The sequence below is a fragment of the Phoenix dactylifera genome, chromosome 2 (genome assembly GCF_051530095.1).
Source record: "Phoenix dactylifera cultivar Ajwa chromosome 2, Ajwa_hap1_PhDact_Kaust_v1.1, whole genome shotgun sequence".
NCBI classification, from domain to species: Eukaryota; Viridiplantae; Streptophyta; class Magnoliopsida; order Arecales; family Arecaceae; genus Phoenix; species Phoenix dactylifera.
In genome coordinates this window covers 45,002,398-45,020,371 of record NC_143191.1, presented here as the reverse complement: position 1 = coordinate 45,020,371, position 17,974 = coordinate 45,002,398, and the positions used below count along the sequence as shown (strand labels likewise).

Sequence of the window (17,974 nt, the reverse complement as noted above, 5' to 3'; positions counted from 1 at the left end):
CTGTTAGTATGGCTACAATAGTTGTAGATGGAAAACTACAACCCTTATTTTCTTTGTATTATTTTTTATTATTGATTTTCTGATACACCCCTAATGTAACCATTCAGATATTAAATTTCTAGGATCTCATTGCATCATTGGTCTTTGTAGCAGCTAATAATGACTTGGACAATGAACCTTAATTTACTCATTTTGATATTTTTGCCTGCACAAAACAACCAGCACCGATATCATCATCCGCGACATTTTACTCAACCAAAAATCAATCTTATTATAGGAAGCGAATAAATAGAATGGCAACTTAGCCTCCATTCTGAGATAAACAGCCAAAGTTCTTGGAGAATCCCATTCTGTTATACATTTAAATGAAAGGGAAAGCTCTGCTCAATTTCATTGACTATCAGTAGGTTTCTCCAAACTCAAGCATGATAAACCTAGTTGATGGCACAGTAGCCAATCCTTCGTGGCATACATATGCTGTGGTTGTAACTCATAATTAATTAAGTATCAATACACATCATCTTTTTAACAAGATTACCATCATAAGGCACCTGATAGCCACTAATCATTCACTTTTCCTGAAGCCTGAACTCCATCAACATGCCTTCCCCAGTAGAAAGTAATCCATGAATCTAACAGGGCAAGTATTTGCAGAATTGAGCCCATATGGTCTCTAATGACCATGACTTCTTAAATTAGCTATTGGTATAAACAAGAACTCCAGCTTGGACAGTGTTTGATTCACAGAAGGCTCAAGTCTTCGAACAGTGTGCGCCAGCCGACACAAGCATATCAAATGAACTTGAGCATATATCGCGTGAATGACAGAGTTCATATCCCATTAGAAAAAAGGAAAAAAAGGTGATGAATGCACATATATTGCTAAAAAAAAAATCATCAAGTGCAGTAATATCTTTTTAATGGGATTAGAACCTTTTGCCAACTACCACCATTTACCATTCAATGGAGCCTCCCTTGGTTTAATCAAAACTGCTTATACCTACCTGTTCCCTCAAAAAAGAGCTCATGGTGTCAAGTGGCATATTTTTAGTGGTACAAGAACCTTGCACCAATTACTCTAATTACTGCTTCAAGAAGCCTTCCTGGCCTTCTCCTTATCATGACTTCTTATATATCTTCCTTCTGATTAATTGTTGTGAGTTGCAAGCTCTCCTCCTCATCGCTATCGGAATATTTCAATAAATCAGGCGGCAGCAAAACACCAGATTGATTTGCTTTGGGAATAAGAAAAATCAGACCCAAAGTGGCAATCCTCAGCAAGTTTCTTATAAGCACCGCCAGCCACAAGTTCCTGAAATCAGTTCTTGTGACATGGAAAAAATGGAGAACCATGCCTCCACCTGTTTTGGATGTCAAACCACCAAGGCTATCGATACACATGAGGAGTGCAAAGAAAGTTCCTTCGATGCCCGACGGGCACAACTTGGTGCTGAGGACCATCATAGGCATCCATCTTAGCCTACCTGTAATTCGAACGCTGCACTCCTCAAGGATTACAAAGAAGTAGTCAGGTATTCCAAGTTTTAGATTCCAGCGAAGAACAAAGATGAGGTCAAGCATTCCCGAGACAGCATAAAGGAGTTGAGCATAGAAGAGCAGGCTTCTGAACTGGTAGTCTTTCAGTAGTTTGTGATAGATGAGGACCCCAGCCATGGAAGCCATTGCACCAATGGCATAGATCACACCAACAAATTGCTGCAATAAGAAAATACTAGTTTGAACATAAATCCAGCGTAGCTAAGGATGAAAGTTTGCATTCTATTTTAGAATGATTGCTTTGCTTTTCAGTCCAAATAACATCCCCTTCATAGCCATTGCTTCCCATTATCACCGAAAGGGAATTCCATCTTATTTGAATGGGTTTGCTTCCATAATTCTGTATAAGAAGCATGGATGGTTCGAAAAACAAACAGTTATTTGCAAAAGAAAGTATTATATTTAAAATTTATCTATTTTCAATTTCTTAGACAATTATACGTATGGTTCTTATCACCACTCTAATGATATTTTTAGCATATACAACGACGTGCAATATGTGTGAATTATTATAGTCCGTGTGTTCCTTTGAAAACAGAGAAATTCCATACTATAAATAAAATAAAATATTTTCAAAGAAAATCCATACTATAAATAAACTGTGATTGTTTGCCCAAAATCTCAGATCAGTTCCTAAACCCTAAAACTCTAAACCCTAAAGCCCAAAATTCTAAACCCTAAATTCTAAACTCTAAACCCAGAATTCTAACTCTAAACTCTGAATTCTAAACCCTAAACATTAACAAGATTTTTTTTCGAGAGCAAAATAGTTACTCGTATATAACAACCAATCCTCTCAAAAAAGAAAAAAAAAAAACTGTATGACAACCAATAATTATTTCCTACAAATTTTTACATGGGACCTGGCTTTTTTTTACTTTTGGCAAAAATTCATTTTGATGTGCCCAATAGAAATCAACAAGTTAATTTCTTTTTTTTTTTTTGATTGATTGATTGTGAAAAAGGCTACTTGTCAAAAGATAAAAGATAATTATATAGTTTTAATCAAAGATTTTTACCTGAGAGAAGGCTGGACCAGCTTTCTGGTCGGTGTACCAATAGAAATGCCCCTCATGGGTGCTGATACTAAGGGCCAGCGACAAGTACATGTACAGCGATGGCTTCCACACCATCGGACACTGTATCGTCTTCCCCATCGCTCTGATCGCTCCCCCCACCTTCTCCCACACCTGCGCAACAAGCCCACAATCAACTGCTTTAATATTTAATCGTCAGCCATCGAATCCTGATCCAATGTCCCAAAATTGATAATCATCTTCTGCCTCTCTCTCTTGGATCATGGAGAAAGGTAAAATGATTAACTTTTTTTTAAAATTTATATTATTTTCCTTGGCTTTTCTCTATCAGCTGTAAAACTTGTCATCATTGACACAGACTCCATTAACTATTTCTAAGTTCAAAAAGTTAATAATTACATAAAATTCAAAGATTCCCAAGTTCAGGGATCCGGACCCATCCATCAAGATTACCATAACAAAGAATAGATACCTTATTTGCATAAGAATAACACAGGATAAAGAATTACAAATAAACAACATCTAAAACATCACTGGTAAAAATAATGGATGGCATCTAATAACACTTTCTTAAACTATATCATGAATAATGTACGTAATAAACTGCATAATTCAAGAAAGGTTTGATTCTTTTTAATTAATTTGATTATCCAAGATTAATTTGGACGACCATTTGATTCGGCAAATAAAAAATTTCAAGTTTATAAATCAAGAATATTGCAGTAAGTTCGGGTATTGTTATAACTCTTGAATAGTTATATGATTTCTTCGGTGCAGAAACCTAAAGGCAAGTGTGCTTCTCCTGCTTCAACTGATTGATGGTTGATCAACTGTTTGCTCAAGTTTGAGTGCAAGATCTGCAGCAAATAACAAAGCTCACCTTTTGCTTCTCTGACCAACGATTTGTTCTCATCTCAAATATTACGAATCCCAGCAAAATCAAAGAGACCGGAGGTATCACCATGAGCCCCAGAGCTCCCTACATAAAGATCATCCCTAAATGACTCGAGTTAAAATAAAAATTTCATAAGATATGATCTCTTGATGAAATCATAATTATCCACTATCAACCAAAAAGTTCTACTGAGACTAACCTGAGCTCCAAGATGGTGAACAAAGAAACCACTAGTGGAGAAGCCAATCAGCGCACCCAGGGAGGATAAGAACCCACATAGGCTTTGCATATCAGGGGCTAGTGCTGGCCGTTCGATGCTATTTCTTGCAATGCAGGCATCAATTGTAACATCAGCAATGGCAATCGACGCCATCATTCCAATGAGGCATAACAAGGCCAGTATGATAGGTAGTCTTCCAAATGTCGAAACGACAAATGTCGTGGCAACCCCCAATATGCCTGTTTGAGTACCATGAAGAATAAGCACATTCATTTACTTATACTCTCATGTAATGTGCTTACACAACCTTTAGATGTTTTTTTTGACGGAATTAATAGATAACCCTTAGATAGCATATAATTTTGTTCAAGAAATATGAATTTAGAACTATTTTTCTAGGAAATAATATCCCCTTTTTTCCTTTCCTTATATATCATATATGTATTATTCTTAAATGAACTATTGCTAATGTGCAGTTGCAAAGCGCAAGGCACGAAAGCTGCCATAAAACCTAATATTAAGGATATAAAATGAAACGTTGTCCACTATCCTGCTCAAAACCTGATTGTGAAGTAAATCACATAACACAAGGCTATCAAAATTAGTAAGCAAAATGAGCAAATAATTAATAGTTTAACTGTTACAAATTAGAACAAAAGGTATACCATAAATCATGTCATATTAATCATTGGTCCAAATATATATCAGGGTTTGCTTTATGATTCTATCCTTGTCGATCATTTCTATGAATGAAGGGGCTCCAACCACCACTACTGCACGATACATGGCCGGCAGGAGAATGGATTTGGAATACGAACTCTTTTTATCAAAAAATGAAGTGGGAATACAATGAAATAAGTGGTGGAGAAGGGAGTAGAAGAGAAGGGTCTAAGAATACGATAAGAAGGTTGAAGGCTCTCAACGCCCCCAAAACACTGCCTCTTAATTTCTTGAAGGAGAGCCAAATTTGGACCACAACTATACATCTATCCGTGTTGGTTCTCAAAAATTTAATGGTGTGAAGGTTAAGTACCTGCAAGAATAAAGTATGGCCGGCGGCGGTAGCCGAGGACCGGGACGACGTCGGTGAGGACTCCCCATACAGGCTTCATAACCCAAGGGATGTAATACAAGCCGGTGAACATCTGAACCATAGAAGGCTGAACCTTTTGAACATCCTTCCAGTAGTAGTCGGCGGCCACCCGAAGGAAAGACCAGGCGAAGCCTTGGCTCAGGCCATAAACCAACGCCACCCCAAACACAAAGCTCGCGTTCAGTTCTCGGCACAGCATCCGAATCCATCGGAAGGGCTCAAAAATTAGGCCTAGCGGGTGGCCGGCCGCCTCATCATCCTTCCAAAGAATGATAAGGGGAGGATTCGCTTGGCCGCGGGAGTCGAGATCTTGGGTTTCAGAAGGGTCCATTTCTTGTTAGGGAGCATGCAAGAGACGAAGGTGGGGGAGGTGTTAGGCTTGTGTTGGAGCAGAGAGCCCAGAGCTAGTTTGGAGATAGTTGAAATTATTTAATAAACAGTACGACCTCTTCTCCAGGTAATAGCATGGAAAACGGGCATCGTTGACGTTGACTAACGTTAATAAATTACTTAAAAAGCCGTTGGAGGCTGGGGAGTTTAGGACTAAGGGGGTCTTTTTCTAGGGGAGGTGACGGGCACCGACGACCGTAGGCCGACGACCGTAGTTATCGCATGATTTTCTCATTCGCCGCTTATTGGGGATAGATTTTTTTTTTGATTATTATCAGCATACTTATAGAAAAACTTACACTGTCAACTGAATAGTAGCATATGGACATCCTCGACTGATTTTTTTAATCCGATTTTATAGTATTTTGTTTTTTATCTTTTATTTTTGTTTAATTTAAATCATCTGATTTATTCAAAAAAAATTATATAGTTTGCTGCGTAAAATAGAAACATGTAGCTTGGAGGCCAGAAAAAGTTGGTCCTGTCCAAAGTTGAAAGTGGAGTTGTTGCCCATTTTAGATTCAACCCCAAACCAATCTAGATTCATTTATCCAACATTCATGTAGATTCATGGCTAAGATTGGATGCAATTTTTAGTGTTTACCAATTTCGAAATGCATGAGATATTTAAGTAGAAACAGTCCTCCGGGGTTTCCACTTACCGTCTCTTGGTTTTGCAGCGATTACGCACTTGTTTTGATAGTCCATTTTCCGTTTCATAAAATGCTTTGCCATTGCCTGTACCATTCAATCCATTGTTGTCACTGAGTAAAGTATGGCAAATTTTAATCCAGCTGTGCATCATGGGCCTTGAGATTAAGCTATTGGTCCCGGAATTAGAGAAAAAGATGAGGAAGAGATAGGCAACTATGATAGATCAAAAGTTCATCAAAAATAAAGCATAAATTTGGGTTAAGAAGAAAAAGTCACGGGCAATTTGTCATGAACATGAAGAATAAGGTTTGCCACGTCAATTTAGTGTTCTTCTTGAGGGTCCTAGCTGCAAATCATGTGTCTGGTGCAATGGTTTCTTAACAGTTTTGAGTAAACAATGCGATCATTTCAAGTTTCATCATTCATTGAATTGAACAAGATAATAAACTGCGTAAATGTGCGCACCCAAGTTCAAAAGTTATACAACTCATATAGCACCTCCAAGCTTGCCTTTGAAGTTACAAGCTCCATGACTCCAGAACACAGAATATAGCTCAAAGAGATGAACGAAATGGTAGTTTTTTGAATCTTGTCTTGTACATTCTTTAGATCCATCTCCCATAGTAGACAACATGGAATCTATTGGGGTATTTTGCCTCTTAGTTACAAGCTGTATACTCAACATTCAGTTCATGTAGAATGTTTTCAACAAACCATTTCTCTCATCACCCTAAGCTGGCAATTTATCATTTCTTTCAATTTGTAGGAAGTGAAGCATATTCATCAACTAGATAGATGAGGACAAATGCCAACTGGACCAACTGCAATGGTAACCATAGCCAGCAGTTCAGAAGCAGAGACTTACTATGACAGCATCACCTATTTGAGGTTCGGAGTCCTCATTAACAGGTGCTACAGAGACAATGGCGAGTGTTGCCAGCCGACATCAAGTCGCACTGAGAGCAAAAGTCACCAGGCAATAATGCAAAAATACAATATGATAGAAAACTAGATAGAGATTAGACCAATGGTCATAAAAATGGATAAATCTTATATCAACTAGCATAGGCAGAGCCATGGAATAGTCGATCACAAAAAATTTGTCCAAGAAGCCTACCAGGTATCTCTTTGACCACCATTAGGACTCATGATTTTGTAGAGGATTCATTGTGGAACTACGAGCTAATATACATGTGCTCAGCTGAAGTGGCGTATGTATTATACACATAGAAGATAAAACATTGATTTGAGATTTACAAACAATTTGACTGGAGACTTACATCTATACATTCTGGAAAGCTAGAAAAGACCAGGATATTCCTATCAGACCAGAATATTAAAAAAATGGTTGAACAGGATTAACATCCCTTTCTGGAAGCAGGATAACAGAAGCATCTACTATCACCCTTTGCAATAAAAGTCATACTCATGTTGCACTCAAGTTGTGAAGCACAACCATTATCCAAGAAGCATGGCAATATACAATCTTTTGGCAGTTTTGACTCTCAAAGACCATGGCACACTTTTTTCAACTCCACATTCCCATCTGTTTCATCCACAGCGACCACTTAACAGCCTCTAGGAACTTTTCATTTCTTTGGAGAGCATTGATGAGGTTAACATAGGTTACCCGATCAGGCTTAATCCCTTTTGCTCTCATCTCTTGCACTACATTCGCAGCCTCTTCAACCATTCCTGCAATTCCATATGCCTTGATTAAGGTGTTGTAACTATACAAATCAGGTTCCAATCCACGCTCCTTCAATTCTGCAAGCACACGAGCTACCACTTCAATCCAACCCTTTTTCCCATAGATGTTGATCATAATATTGTATGTATAATGATCAGAAACACAGCTTGCTTCCTTCATTTTCTGCAACACAGTGCTGAACTCCTCTAAACGGCCTTCTTTTCCATATGCATCCAACATACAATTGTATGCTTCAAGAGAAACAGGATGACCAGCACACTGCATTCTTTGAACAACAGAATGCATACTCCTAAAATCCCTGATTTGCCCATAGGCTGATATGATGGTATTATACGAAACAATGTCCGCCAAACCCTCTTTGCGAGCCATCCAGAATATCTTCCTAGCCTTCTTGAATAGCCCAGCTTTGCCATATACATCTAGCATTACATTGAAGGTGATGGTGTTAGCAGCATATCCACATCGAATCATCTCATCAAAAAGTCTTGAAAGCTCATCCACAGGCAAGGCATGCCCACAACAATTAATAACACAGTTATACATGGCCTCATCCCATGCGACTCCACTTTTCAGTATCCAATAATAGGTATTTTCCAACTTCTCCACCATGCCACATTGTTGATATGTCCGAAGCATGTCCCGGAAAAGAAATGTATCGGGAACAATATCTTTTTGTTTCTCCATCATGTCCAAAACCAAGCAAGCATCTTTGATAGAACCAGCTTTGATATACATCCGGACAACTATACTGTAAGCTACCATATCAAAGGTGATTCCCGAAGCTTTCAACCTCAGATACAGATTTTCAGCATCAGGAAATCTGTCCAAGGCACTAAAAATATCGATCATGGAACATGCAATATGGAGATTTGGGTGGACATCAGATTTTGGCATCTGAGTGTAAATCTTAACAGCATTCTCATGATGGCCTGCCTCCTTGCAAGAACATATTAATAAATGATATAAATTGTCTTCAAATTCAGAATCTTCCCACTTCTTGTCCCGTAAAACTTGTAAGGCATCATCCAACAAGGATTTCTGAATATAGGCCATGACAAGAATAGAACACGATGTTGGATCAAGTAAAATATTCTCATAAAAAGAAGCTTTTAGAATACGAGAAACTTTTTCTATCCTTCCAACCCTTTCATATGCCTGAAGAAGGCTACCGACAATTGACGAATATTGGCAGCCCATCAGCCTCATGTCTTTGAGAGTTTGAACAGCACCTTTCTCATCACAATGCCTAGCTTGTAAGTTAATCATTGTATAAAAATTGGATGAGCCTGGCTGAAATCCTGAACTCTTGAGTTCCTCATAGTACCATAATGCCTCTTTGTAATTATCTATTCTACCAAAACCTTCAACCATGGACCTATAAGTTGTTTCATCAGGCTCTAAACCATTACTTTCAAGGCTTTGAAACAAACATTTTGCAGCCTCCGGATTAGATACCTTCCCATACCCTGTGATCAAGGTGTTGTATGCCACAATATTTGGAGAAATTCCTGCTTCTAGCATTGACTTCCGTACTAACTCAGCCTCCTTTAGTTTACCCTGCTGACTGTAAGCATTAATACGGACCAACCAATTTTCCAAATTGGGAAGCACTCCATCTTTTTCCATGAGGCTGATGATTTCCTCTGACTTATCATACATACCCAAACGTGTATAAATGGTGATCATTGATGAATATGCACTGATGCAGTGAAATTTGCAGCTCCTCATGTGACCAAATGTGAACTCAGCTTCTGAAAGCTTGCCACTCTTTTGGTATAGCCCCATCAGCATGCCAAAAGTAGCAGCATCAGGTTGCACCTCTCTTTCTAACATCATGCGGAACCACTTAGTCCCCCACCCAACAAGTCCTCTTTTAGCACAGACATATATCAGTACATTAAATGCCCGAGCACTTAATTCACAATATGCATCAAAAGTCATTTCTTGAATAAGCATTTTGGCTCTGCACCAATCCTCCTTCCTGGCCAATGCTCGGAGGGCTAAATGATAAGCATTGGTATTTTTCTTCAGTTTCCCATTACTCCTCATCCAATCAAAGAAGCTTATTGTCTTCTCATCACTGCTCTTCTCAAGCATTTTCAGAACAAAATTACATTGCTCCATGCTAGAATTAGATTCAATAGCAGATAAAGCAACCTCTAGTTTCCTATCATTCTTTACTTGCTCAAATATTTGTCCTTTCCTTGTAAAAACAGGCCTACAAACTTTCCTTTGTGCTGCTTTCTTAATACCCAGAAACCGGTTCCGTATCTTTCTTCCACTCTTTCTCTCTGCACTATCCTTAAGAACCTTGTTGGGGACTTCCGTCAAGTTTGGAACTGGGTCCTTCAGAGTCAAGCTGACATCCAACAAAGCTGCATCATCAGCCTGACTTGATTGAGATTTCTTAACAAGTTCATCTGCTGATTGAGGGCCACCAATGACTCCCGACCCACGAACCACAATGTGCTTCAACCTAATCTTAGGATTGCAATCCCACCTACGAGTGCCACCAACAGAAGAAAACCTGGTTTCAGGAAAAGACAAACTTGAACACTTATCCACTCTACAATCAACACAGAATCCATAGCACCTCATATCCCCTCGAACAATTTTCTTCCTATCCCCAACGAATCTGATGCTAATATGTGATACCGACGAGTTCAAGCCAACCCAATCAACTCCATAAAGATAGGAATTCCCCCCAAAATTACATCTTTTTGATTCATAAATCTCCCGCACAGCACAAAACTTCAAAGAATCCATGGTCTCTAAACAAGTCCCATTGGTGAATTCACAACCAACCAGCCAGGTTTGAATTTGGGAACTTCAATCAAACAACTCGAGTGCAAGAAAACTGAAACAACAAACAACATTCACTCAAACAATCAGCCACTGATGTTCCATCTCAGGCCCATAAATCGATCACCAATCAATTATTTTAGAGAAGAACTCCAAACGTAGAGGAAACAATTACAGCATTTAAAATTAAAAAATAAAAAATCCAACATTTGGATGCTCAGGATACCGCTTTCAATTCAAGAAACTAACCAGATAAAGGCAAATTCTTGAGATGAATTTCTAGCCATAACTGTCGGAATAAATAATTTCAAAAACGATTGGAGAAATTTGCCGGTTATAATCAGATGATGATTTCTTACAGTGGGGAAGAATGTAATCAGAAGGGCCAGCTTCGAGCTTCCCTTCTTCCAGCAGCGCAGCAGCTCCAAAGCGGCGGGAGTGGAGACGAGAAAAACAGAAGGGTGAGAAAATATCCTACATGGAGATGGGTTTAAACTTGTGGAAGATGGGAGCCGGCAACTTGGCTTTCTTATCCCGCTTGGTTCCCATAATCCCATAAGAAAATCGAAGCCTACCATAGGCGTTTTGCTGCAGAACTCCGCATAGTCATTTTTCATAAAAAATGGTTGGGCTCAGCCCAATTATTTGATAAATTGTACCAACTGGGGCCTTCTCATTTAAATGGTGCTCGGCCTGAGACTATTGCATAATGGAAGAAGTTGTTAACTGGGTCACACCCCATTGGGCCCAGGTAACACCCACTGGGCTTTGTTCACCCAAGACAAGAGTTAAAACATTCGAACGAGACCTATAATAATATTATTTTGTTATTAGGATTTTTTTGCATGGATATTCTTCTAAATATCAGATTTTACATGAATATCCTTCCAAAATTAATATTTATATGTATACCCTCGTAAAACTCTGTTATTGTACAAATGCCCATAATATAATGGTTATTCTAACAGAGTTAAGAAAAATCATATTTATATTAATTAAAAATAAAAAAATGTAAAATTACACTATTGTCCCTATCTTTTTTCGGAATCGTAATCTATTTTCATGTCTACCCACTAAGGATATTTTAGTCATTTTAATTTGAAACCGTTAATTTTTTAACGTTGTTAGATAGCATAGGTACATATGTAAAAACAGAAATAAAAAAAAGGTAGAATAGCAAAACAAGTGTTTTACGAGGGTATACGTACAAATATTAATTTTGAAAGGGTATTCATGTAAAATCCAATATTTAGAAGAGAATTCATGCAAAAAAAAACTTTTGTTATTAATGGCTAACATTTTTATATTATTTGCTACTATCTTTCAAGTTATCAATTCATAGGACAGAAACAAGTAGTCCATTTGTATAGATAATGGTCTTATGCATCACGTATTGGGGGAGCAGACCTCGCAGATAATCTTCAATATAATGCAGAGGTCTTAAGCATGAATTTATGACACAAAAATCTTAGAAACTTGTTCAATAGGTTATTTGGTCTATCACTTGACAAATACTTTCAAAACAAAATAGACGGCCACTTCAAGGACCTTCAATTTCTTCTAAGAACTCTCATCCACCGGCCAATCCTTTTGCTTCCTTGATAATAAATCAGAGTTATAACAATTGTTCAAAACCATAGTAACCGGAAGTAAAGTATAACAATGTACTTGTTAATGACACTATTTATTGAAACATTTTCATGTATTGAATAAATATTTGATTTGAATTACCATAAAATTTTAATTATTCAATTAATTAAAAAATGTCAAGCAACTATTTTTATTTCTATTGCTATACAAGAACAGAATCTAAATATTATGCATCAAATATCCTTTATGTATGTAATGAATAATGAGCAGCCTTTTAAGGAAAGCCTAAATATATTCTTCTATGCCTCTTTACTCTACTTTATTTTGTTATATTATATTTCTAGAAATAAATATGAAAATTTGTTTGGTTAAGAGGCTAAAATAAATAAATCAGGATAGTTGCTAACATTGTTCAGTTGGATAAGCAGAAATAAAAGAAGAAATACTAACTTGTTCGAAAATGAAGACAAATAAAACACTCTTGTATGACTGAAGCAAAATTATTCAGCCCTACCTCCACAAATAGTCTTATTGGGGTTAAAATGAATTAAATAAACTGACATGAATTAAATAAGAATAACCTTTTGACATTTGACTAAATAAAGCACTTATCTAGAATTAATTCACAAAACCAAACGAAGGCTTGATAGTTGCTCTTCTAAATGGGAACTCGATTGCTATTTAGAGCCCACACTCAAGCTGCCTAACCCACTATTATGTCGCTTGGTTGTATGCGGCGACAAGTGTGCCGCCCGCAAATCTAGGTAGCTTAGCCTCCCCTTTGCCCAACACCGATAAGGTCACGTGATACCGTCCTTCTCACGTGACATCACGTCACCGTCTCGCCGTCCTATCCGACAGAGTTCCCACGTCATCCCGCCCCATGCGTCATTAAAAAAACCCGGCCCCGACCAACCAAATACGAAACGTTAATCCACGATTACCACTAAATTATTGTCATTAACCTTTCTAATCCACGCCATAGTCCACCCAAATCCCAATTAGGCAGCCCCGCCGCCCCACAAGATCCAGCTGCCAACCCCCCAAGATAGAGTTGCCGACGTGGCTCGATTCTTTTTCCCCACGTGGCCCGATCATCCCTTCCCCGTTCCCCATGTCAAAATATCTGGCGCCAAGTATAACGGCTGTTTTCAACGGCAGTTAGGTAGCCCTCCCATCTACGTTAAAAACCAAGGGGGTGCAGCAACTCAGCCCTCACTCGCTCTCTCTCTCCCTTCCCACCTCCCCTCCCACCCATCCATCCACCATGGCTGCCACATTCTTGGCGCTAATGCTCATCTTGACGCAGCTCGGCCATGTCGCAATCGCCACCGTGATTGCCGGCACCGGCGCCGCCCTCCGAGGGGCCCCGAGGGACCGCGCTGCCCTCCTCTCCTTCATGTCCGGCGTCACCGCCGACCCCCAGCACGCCCTCGCCAACTGGGGCAACCCCGAGACCCGCATGTGCAATTGGACGGGCATCACCTGCCATCGGGTCAAGCAGCGTGTCGTGCAGCTGGACCTCAGCGGGAGGGACCTCCATGGCCTGATCTCGCCGGCGGTCTTCAAGCTTTCTTTCCTCGCAGTGCTCGACCTCTCTGGGAACTTCTTTAGTGGAAGCATTCCCGCAGAGATTGGAGCTCTCGCTCGATTGAAGCAGTTGAGCTTGGCGAGGAACCTCCTCGACGGGCCCATCCCCGCCGAGCTCGGGTTCCTTCAAGAATTGGTTTATCTCGACCTGGGGAGCAACCGCCTCTCCGGTCGCATTCCGAAGACACTGTTCTGCAATTGCACCTCGTTGCAGTATGCCGATCTTTCCAACAATTCTCTTTCCGGCGAAATCCCATTAGCCAATGAATGCAGGCTGACCGACTTGAGATTTCTCCTCCTGTGGTCGAATAATCTGGAGGGTCCTATCCCTGCTTCCTTATCAAACTTCTCTATGCTCGAATGGATCGACTTTGAATCGAATCTTCTTAGCGGAGAGTTGCCATCTGATATTTTTGATAAGATGCCATTCCTCCAATTCCTTTACTTATCCTATAATAACCTTTCGAGCCATGACAGCAATACTAACCTCAAGCCATTTTTCACTTCTTTGAGGAATTGCTCCCGCTTGCAGGAGCTGGAACTAGCTGGAAACAATCTTGGAGGTGAGATACCATCATTGATCGGTGATCTTTCTTCCAATCTTCTCCAACTCCACCTCGAGGAGAACATCATCTTCGGTCCAATCCCTCCAAACATATCGAACCTCGTCAATCTTACCTACTTGAACCTGTCGAACAACTACCTGAATGGATCAATCCCACCAGACTTATCTCGGTTGATGAAGCTAGAGAGAGTTTACCTATCGAATAACTTGCTCTCCGGTGAGATCCCACCTTCTCTTGGAGAAATTCCTCACCTAGGCCTGCTCGACATATCCGGAAATAGACTCTCTGGTTTGATTCCGGATACCTTATCCAACCTCTCACAGTTAAGAAGGCTAATGCTTCATAAGAACCAGCTCTCAGGCTCGATACCGCCGAGCCTTGGAAATTGTATCAACTTGGAAGTGCTGGATCTTTCTTATAACCAATTTACAGGGAGGATTCCTAGCAATGTCGCAGCGCTGAGCAGCTTGAACTTGTATCTGAATTTCTCAAGCAATCACTTAGAGGGAACTCTGCCATTAGAGCTCAGCAAGATGGATATGTTATTGGCTTTGGATCTGTCTTCAAATAATCTCTCGGGGACAATACCTCCTCAGCTTGGAAGCTGCGTCGCCCTCGAGTACCTCAACCTTTCCGGCAATGCCTTGCGAGGTCCTCTCCCAAGTTCTATTGGAGCCTTGCCATTCCTTGAGGTTCTTGACCTGTCTTTGAATCAGCTGGCGGGAACCATGCCAGAGTCTCTGCAAGCATCTTCGTCGCTAAAACAATTAAACATCTCATTCAACAACTTCTCAGGGACAGTACCAACTGAAGGATTGTTTGCCTTTCTTTCAAAGGACTCTTTTCTTGGCAATTCAGGCCTATGCGGCTCAATCATTGGCATATCACAATGCCGTACTAGACGAGCTCATCGGTTCATGATCTTGCCTATAATTCTCACGCTGCTCGGCGCTCCTTGCTTATTATGCCTCTTTGGGTGTCCAATGTTCATGAAATCAAGAGCGAGAACTTGTTTGCCAAGCTTCCATCGCCCAGAGATAATTGACGAAGAAGAACGACAGAAGCTAGACTATCCAAGGATCTCCTACCGACAACTTGTAGAAGCCACCGGCGGCTTTGCAAAGTCGAGCCTAATAGGGGCAGGGAGCTTCGGGCATGTGTACAAGGGAATTCTACGGGATGAAACAAGAATAGCTGTGAAAGTATTGGATCCGTGGTGCGGCTGCGGCGGTGGGATCCCAGGGAGCTTTGAAAGAGAATGCCAGGTGCTCAAGAGAACTAGGCACAGGAATCTAATCAGGGTGATAACAGCTTGCAGCAAGCCAGACTTCAAGGCTCTTGTTCTCCCACTGATGCCTAATGGGAGCCTTGAAAGCTATCTATATCATCCGGTCGGATCGGGCCATGGCCTAGACTTAAATCAGCTCGTTTGCATCATCGGTGATGTAGCTGAAGGGATTGCTTATTTGCACCATTTTTCCCCTGTCAAGGTTGTGCATTGTGATCTGAAACCCAGCAACGTTCTTCTTGATGAAGATATGACGGCAATAGTATCAGATTTTGGGATAGCAAGGTTGGTGAAACAGGATGAGAACAACGACATTACCAATTCATCTCCATATAATTCAATAACCGGACGGCTACAAGGATCTGTTGGTTATATAGCACCTGGTACGTAGGCTTCCCCACTTATAATTTACCTATCTCGTTATGTGTCTTCTTCTAGCTATGCATAGACTGAGATTGTAATCACTGATGCAGAATATGGCTTGGGAGGCCGCCCTTCGACGCAAGGCGATGTATATAGTTTTGGGGTTTTGATCTTAGAGATGATCACCGGGAAGAGACCAACAGATGCTATTTTTCATGAAGGACTCAGCTTGCAAGAATGGGTGAAGAGTCGCTACCCGAATAACATCGAGGTCATAACTTCGCAGGCACCACTGAGAGACTCGTCGCCAGTTGACTCGCTGTATTACAAGAAGATAAGAAGAGAGGTGATGGTTGAATTGATTGAGCTTGGCTTAGTGTGCGCAAGCTTCTCCCCTGCATTGAGGCCTACCATGATAGACGTCGCCCATGAGATTGCTCTTTTGAAACAAGATCTCACCAGGCGTGGGATTGAGGCTGCTGAGTCCTGTTCCACGCCCGATTCGTCTTTCTGAGATTAAATAAACTAAAGGCAGGAAGCATTTGATCAAGGGAGATCTGATTTGGATCCTCATTATGCTAAATAGTTGATTTGTCACCCTTTTTCAAGTAATTCTTTTAGTTTTCAATTCGTATATGGAGCGACCACTTAGAGGAGGTTCAATAAAGTATGTTGGTGAATCCATTCAAACATAAACTATACATACAAGGATTGGAGAGTTGGGTGAGCACTCAATTTTTTGGAAAAACAAAACAATCGATCATGACCGGTCGTTGTACATTACCACATCACCCATTCTATCTACTCCATAGTTTATATCGATCTTTCAGTGAATGGGCTGTTGGTGTATGAACACGCGACGCTTTTAAAGAAAAACATCGATAAAAATATTAGATTTATTGATGATTAAATGTTTTATTTTATCATAATCCCTTGATGGTACGGTTGGTTTGTTTGTGGGTTTTGTACTCACAAGATTATGGGTTCGAGTCTTTCTTTCACCGTTTTTTTGTGTCACCTCCATCCTTCTGCACGAACGTAAAAGCAAGGATGCTTTTACGACCGTGCAAAAGGGAGACGCGCAGACGCTGCTGCACGAACGTAAAAGCAAAGGGAAGACGCTGCTGCACGAACGTAAAAGCAAGGATGCTATAAATAGAACGCCTCTACAGATTAGAGGAACACAATTCTGTAGACAAAAGCAAAGGTTTCCAAATTCCTTTTCATTCTCTACTCTCTCTTTCACCAGTTAAAATATTTCTTTCAAAATTATTTAACGGGCTTGAAGCATATTGATTCTGGGTTCAAAGCCTTCTTTGATCCGTGCAAATCATCGAGGCAGAAGGAACGAGAGGCTGTTGTATCTCAGGAGTAGAACGCCATCCAAGCCTAGTGCACTGTAAGGCGGCGAAATCTACTTCAAGGAAAGTGACCAACATACCACGCCTCAGCATCTCGGGTTCCATTTTTCCTACTTTTACTTTTAATTTTTATTTTAGCCTATTACTGCCTATTATTTATTGAAGTAGAATAGTTTAGTTTTATTTCTGCTTCAAATTTATTGCCAACAATCTTGAAGTAGATACCTACGTATAATAGGCTAGTAATTAGAGTTACCCCAATGGCCAATGCAAGTGACCCGGTTCCTCCTGAAAAGTTTAATGGAACTAATTTTAAGCGTTGGAGAGAGAAAATGGAAATCTTCTTAACCACGCTTGGATTATTTTCCATAATTTTTGACTCTCCTCCAAATGAGGATGAGAATGAACCGGCGAGGACTTGTAATTTAGAGGAATTTAGGAAGAAAGACTACCTGTGTAGGGGTAGGATTTTGTCCTATCTTTCTGATCCCCTCTTTGATGTCTATTGCACTTTGAAAACCTCTAAGGAGATTTGGGATGATCTTAATAAAAAATATGGTATCCAAGATGCCGGAATGGACAAATATACTGCTAGTCAATTTTTGTCTTATAAGATGGTAGACACAAAGCCCATAGTTGACCAAGCCCATGAGCTAACAGTGATTTATCATGAATTAGGCTTAAGAGGAATGGGTATAACTGAGAGTTTTCAAGTTGCTTGTACCATTGACAAGCTTCCACCTTCTTGGAAAGAATTTGGGTTGTCTCTAAAACATAAGACCGAAGAAATGAGCATGAAAACCCTACTATCTGCCATTAGGATCCAAGAGCAACATCTTGAAAAAGACAATGAGCAA

At 40.1% G+C, this 17,974-nt stretch overlaps 3 protein-coding genes across 4 annotated transcripts; 1 reads left to right on the top strand and 2 right to left on the bottom strand.

The window, feature by feature from the left end:
* Window positions 1-126: 126 nt before the first annotated feature.
* Window positions 127-5,246, bottom strand: LOC103707434 (Major facilitator superfamily protein). 2 transcript variants are annotated; one of them, XM_088716618.2, is made up of 5 exons: window positions 4,743-5,246; window positions 3,689-3,948; window positions 3,475-3,573; window positions 2,577-2,747; window positions 127-1,897 (listed from the first exon to the last, which is right to left on the bottom strand). In XM_088716618.2, the coding sequence occupies exons 1-5, from the start codon at window positions 5,131-5,133 to the stop codon at window positions 1,733-1,735; spliced, it is 1,086 nt and encodes a 361-aa protein (XP_088572744.2). In that variant the 5' UTR covers window positions 5,134-5,246; the 3' UTR covers window positions 127-1,732. The 2 variants fall into 2 exon arrangements, with proteins under 2 accessions (XP_088572744.2, XP_008790138.2); XM_008791916.6 differs by having other exon boundaries at window positions 127-1,716; window positions 4,743-5,243.
* A 1,631-nt stretch (window positions 5,247-6,877) lies between these two features.
* LOC103707435 (Tetratricopeptide repeat (TPR)-like superfamily protein) lies at window positions 6,878-10,953 on the bottom strand. The gene is made up of 2 exons (XM_008791918.6): window positions 10,719-10,953; window positions 6,878-10,414 (listed from the first exon to the last, which is right to left on the bottom strand). The coding sequence occupies exon 2, from the start codon at window positions 10,321-10,323 to the stop codon at window positions 7,375-7,377; it is 2,949 nt and encodes a 982-aa protein (XP_008790140.4). The 5' UTR covers window positions 10,324-10,414; window positions 10,719-10,953; the 3' UTR covers window positions 6,878-7,374.
* A 2,209-nt stretch (window positions 10,954-13,162) lies between these two features.
* On the top strand, window positions 13,163-16,339 carry LOC103707465 (Leucine-rich receptor-like protein kinase family protein). Its single transcript, XM_017842884.5, has 2 exons — window positions 13,163-15,776; window positions 15,867-16,339. The coding sequence occupies exons 1-2, from the start codon at window positions 13,217-13,219 to the stop codon at window positions 16,268-16,270; spliced, it is 2,964 nt and encodes a 987-aa protein (XP_017698373.4). The 5' UTR covers window positions 13,163-13,216; the 3' UTR covers window positions 16,271-16,339.
* Window positions 16,340-17,974: the final 1,635 nt, after the last annotated feature.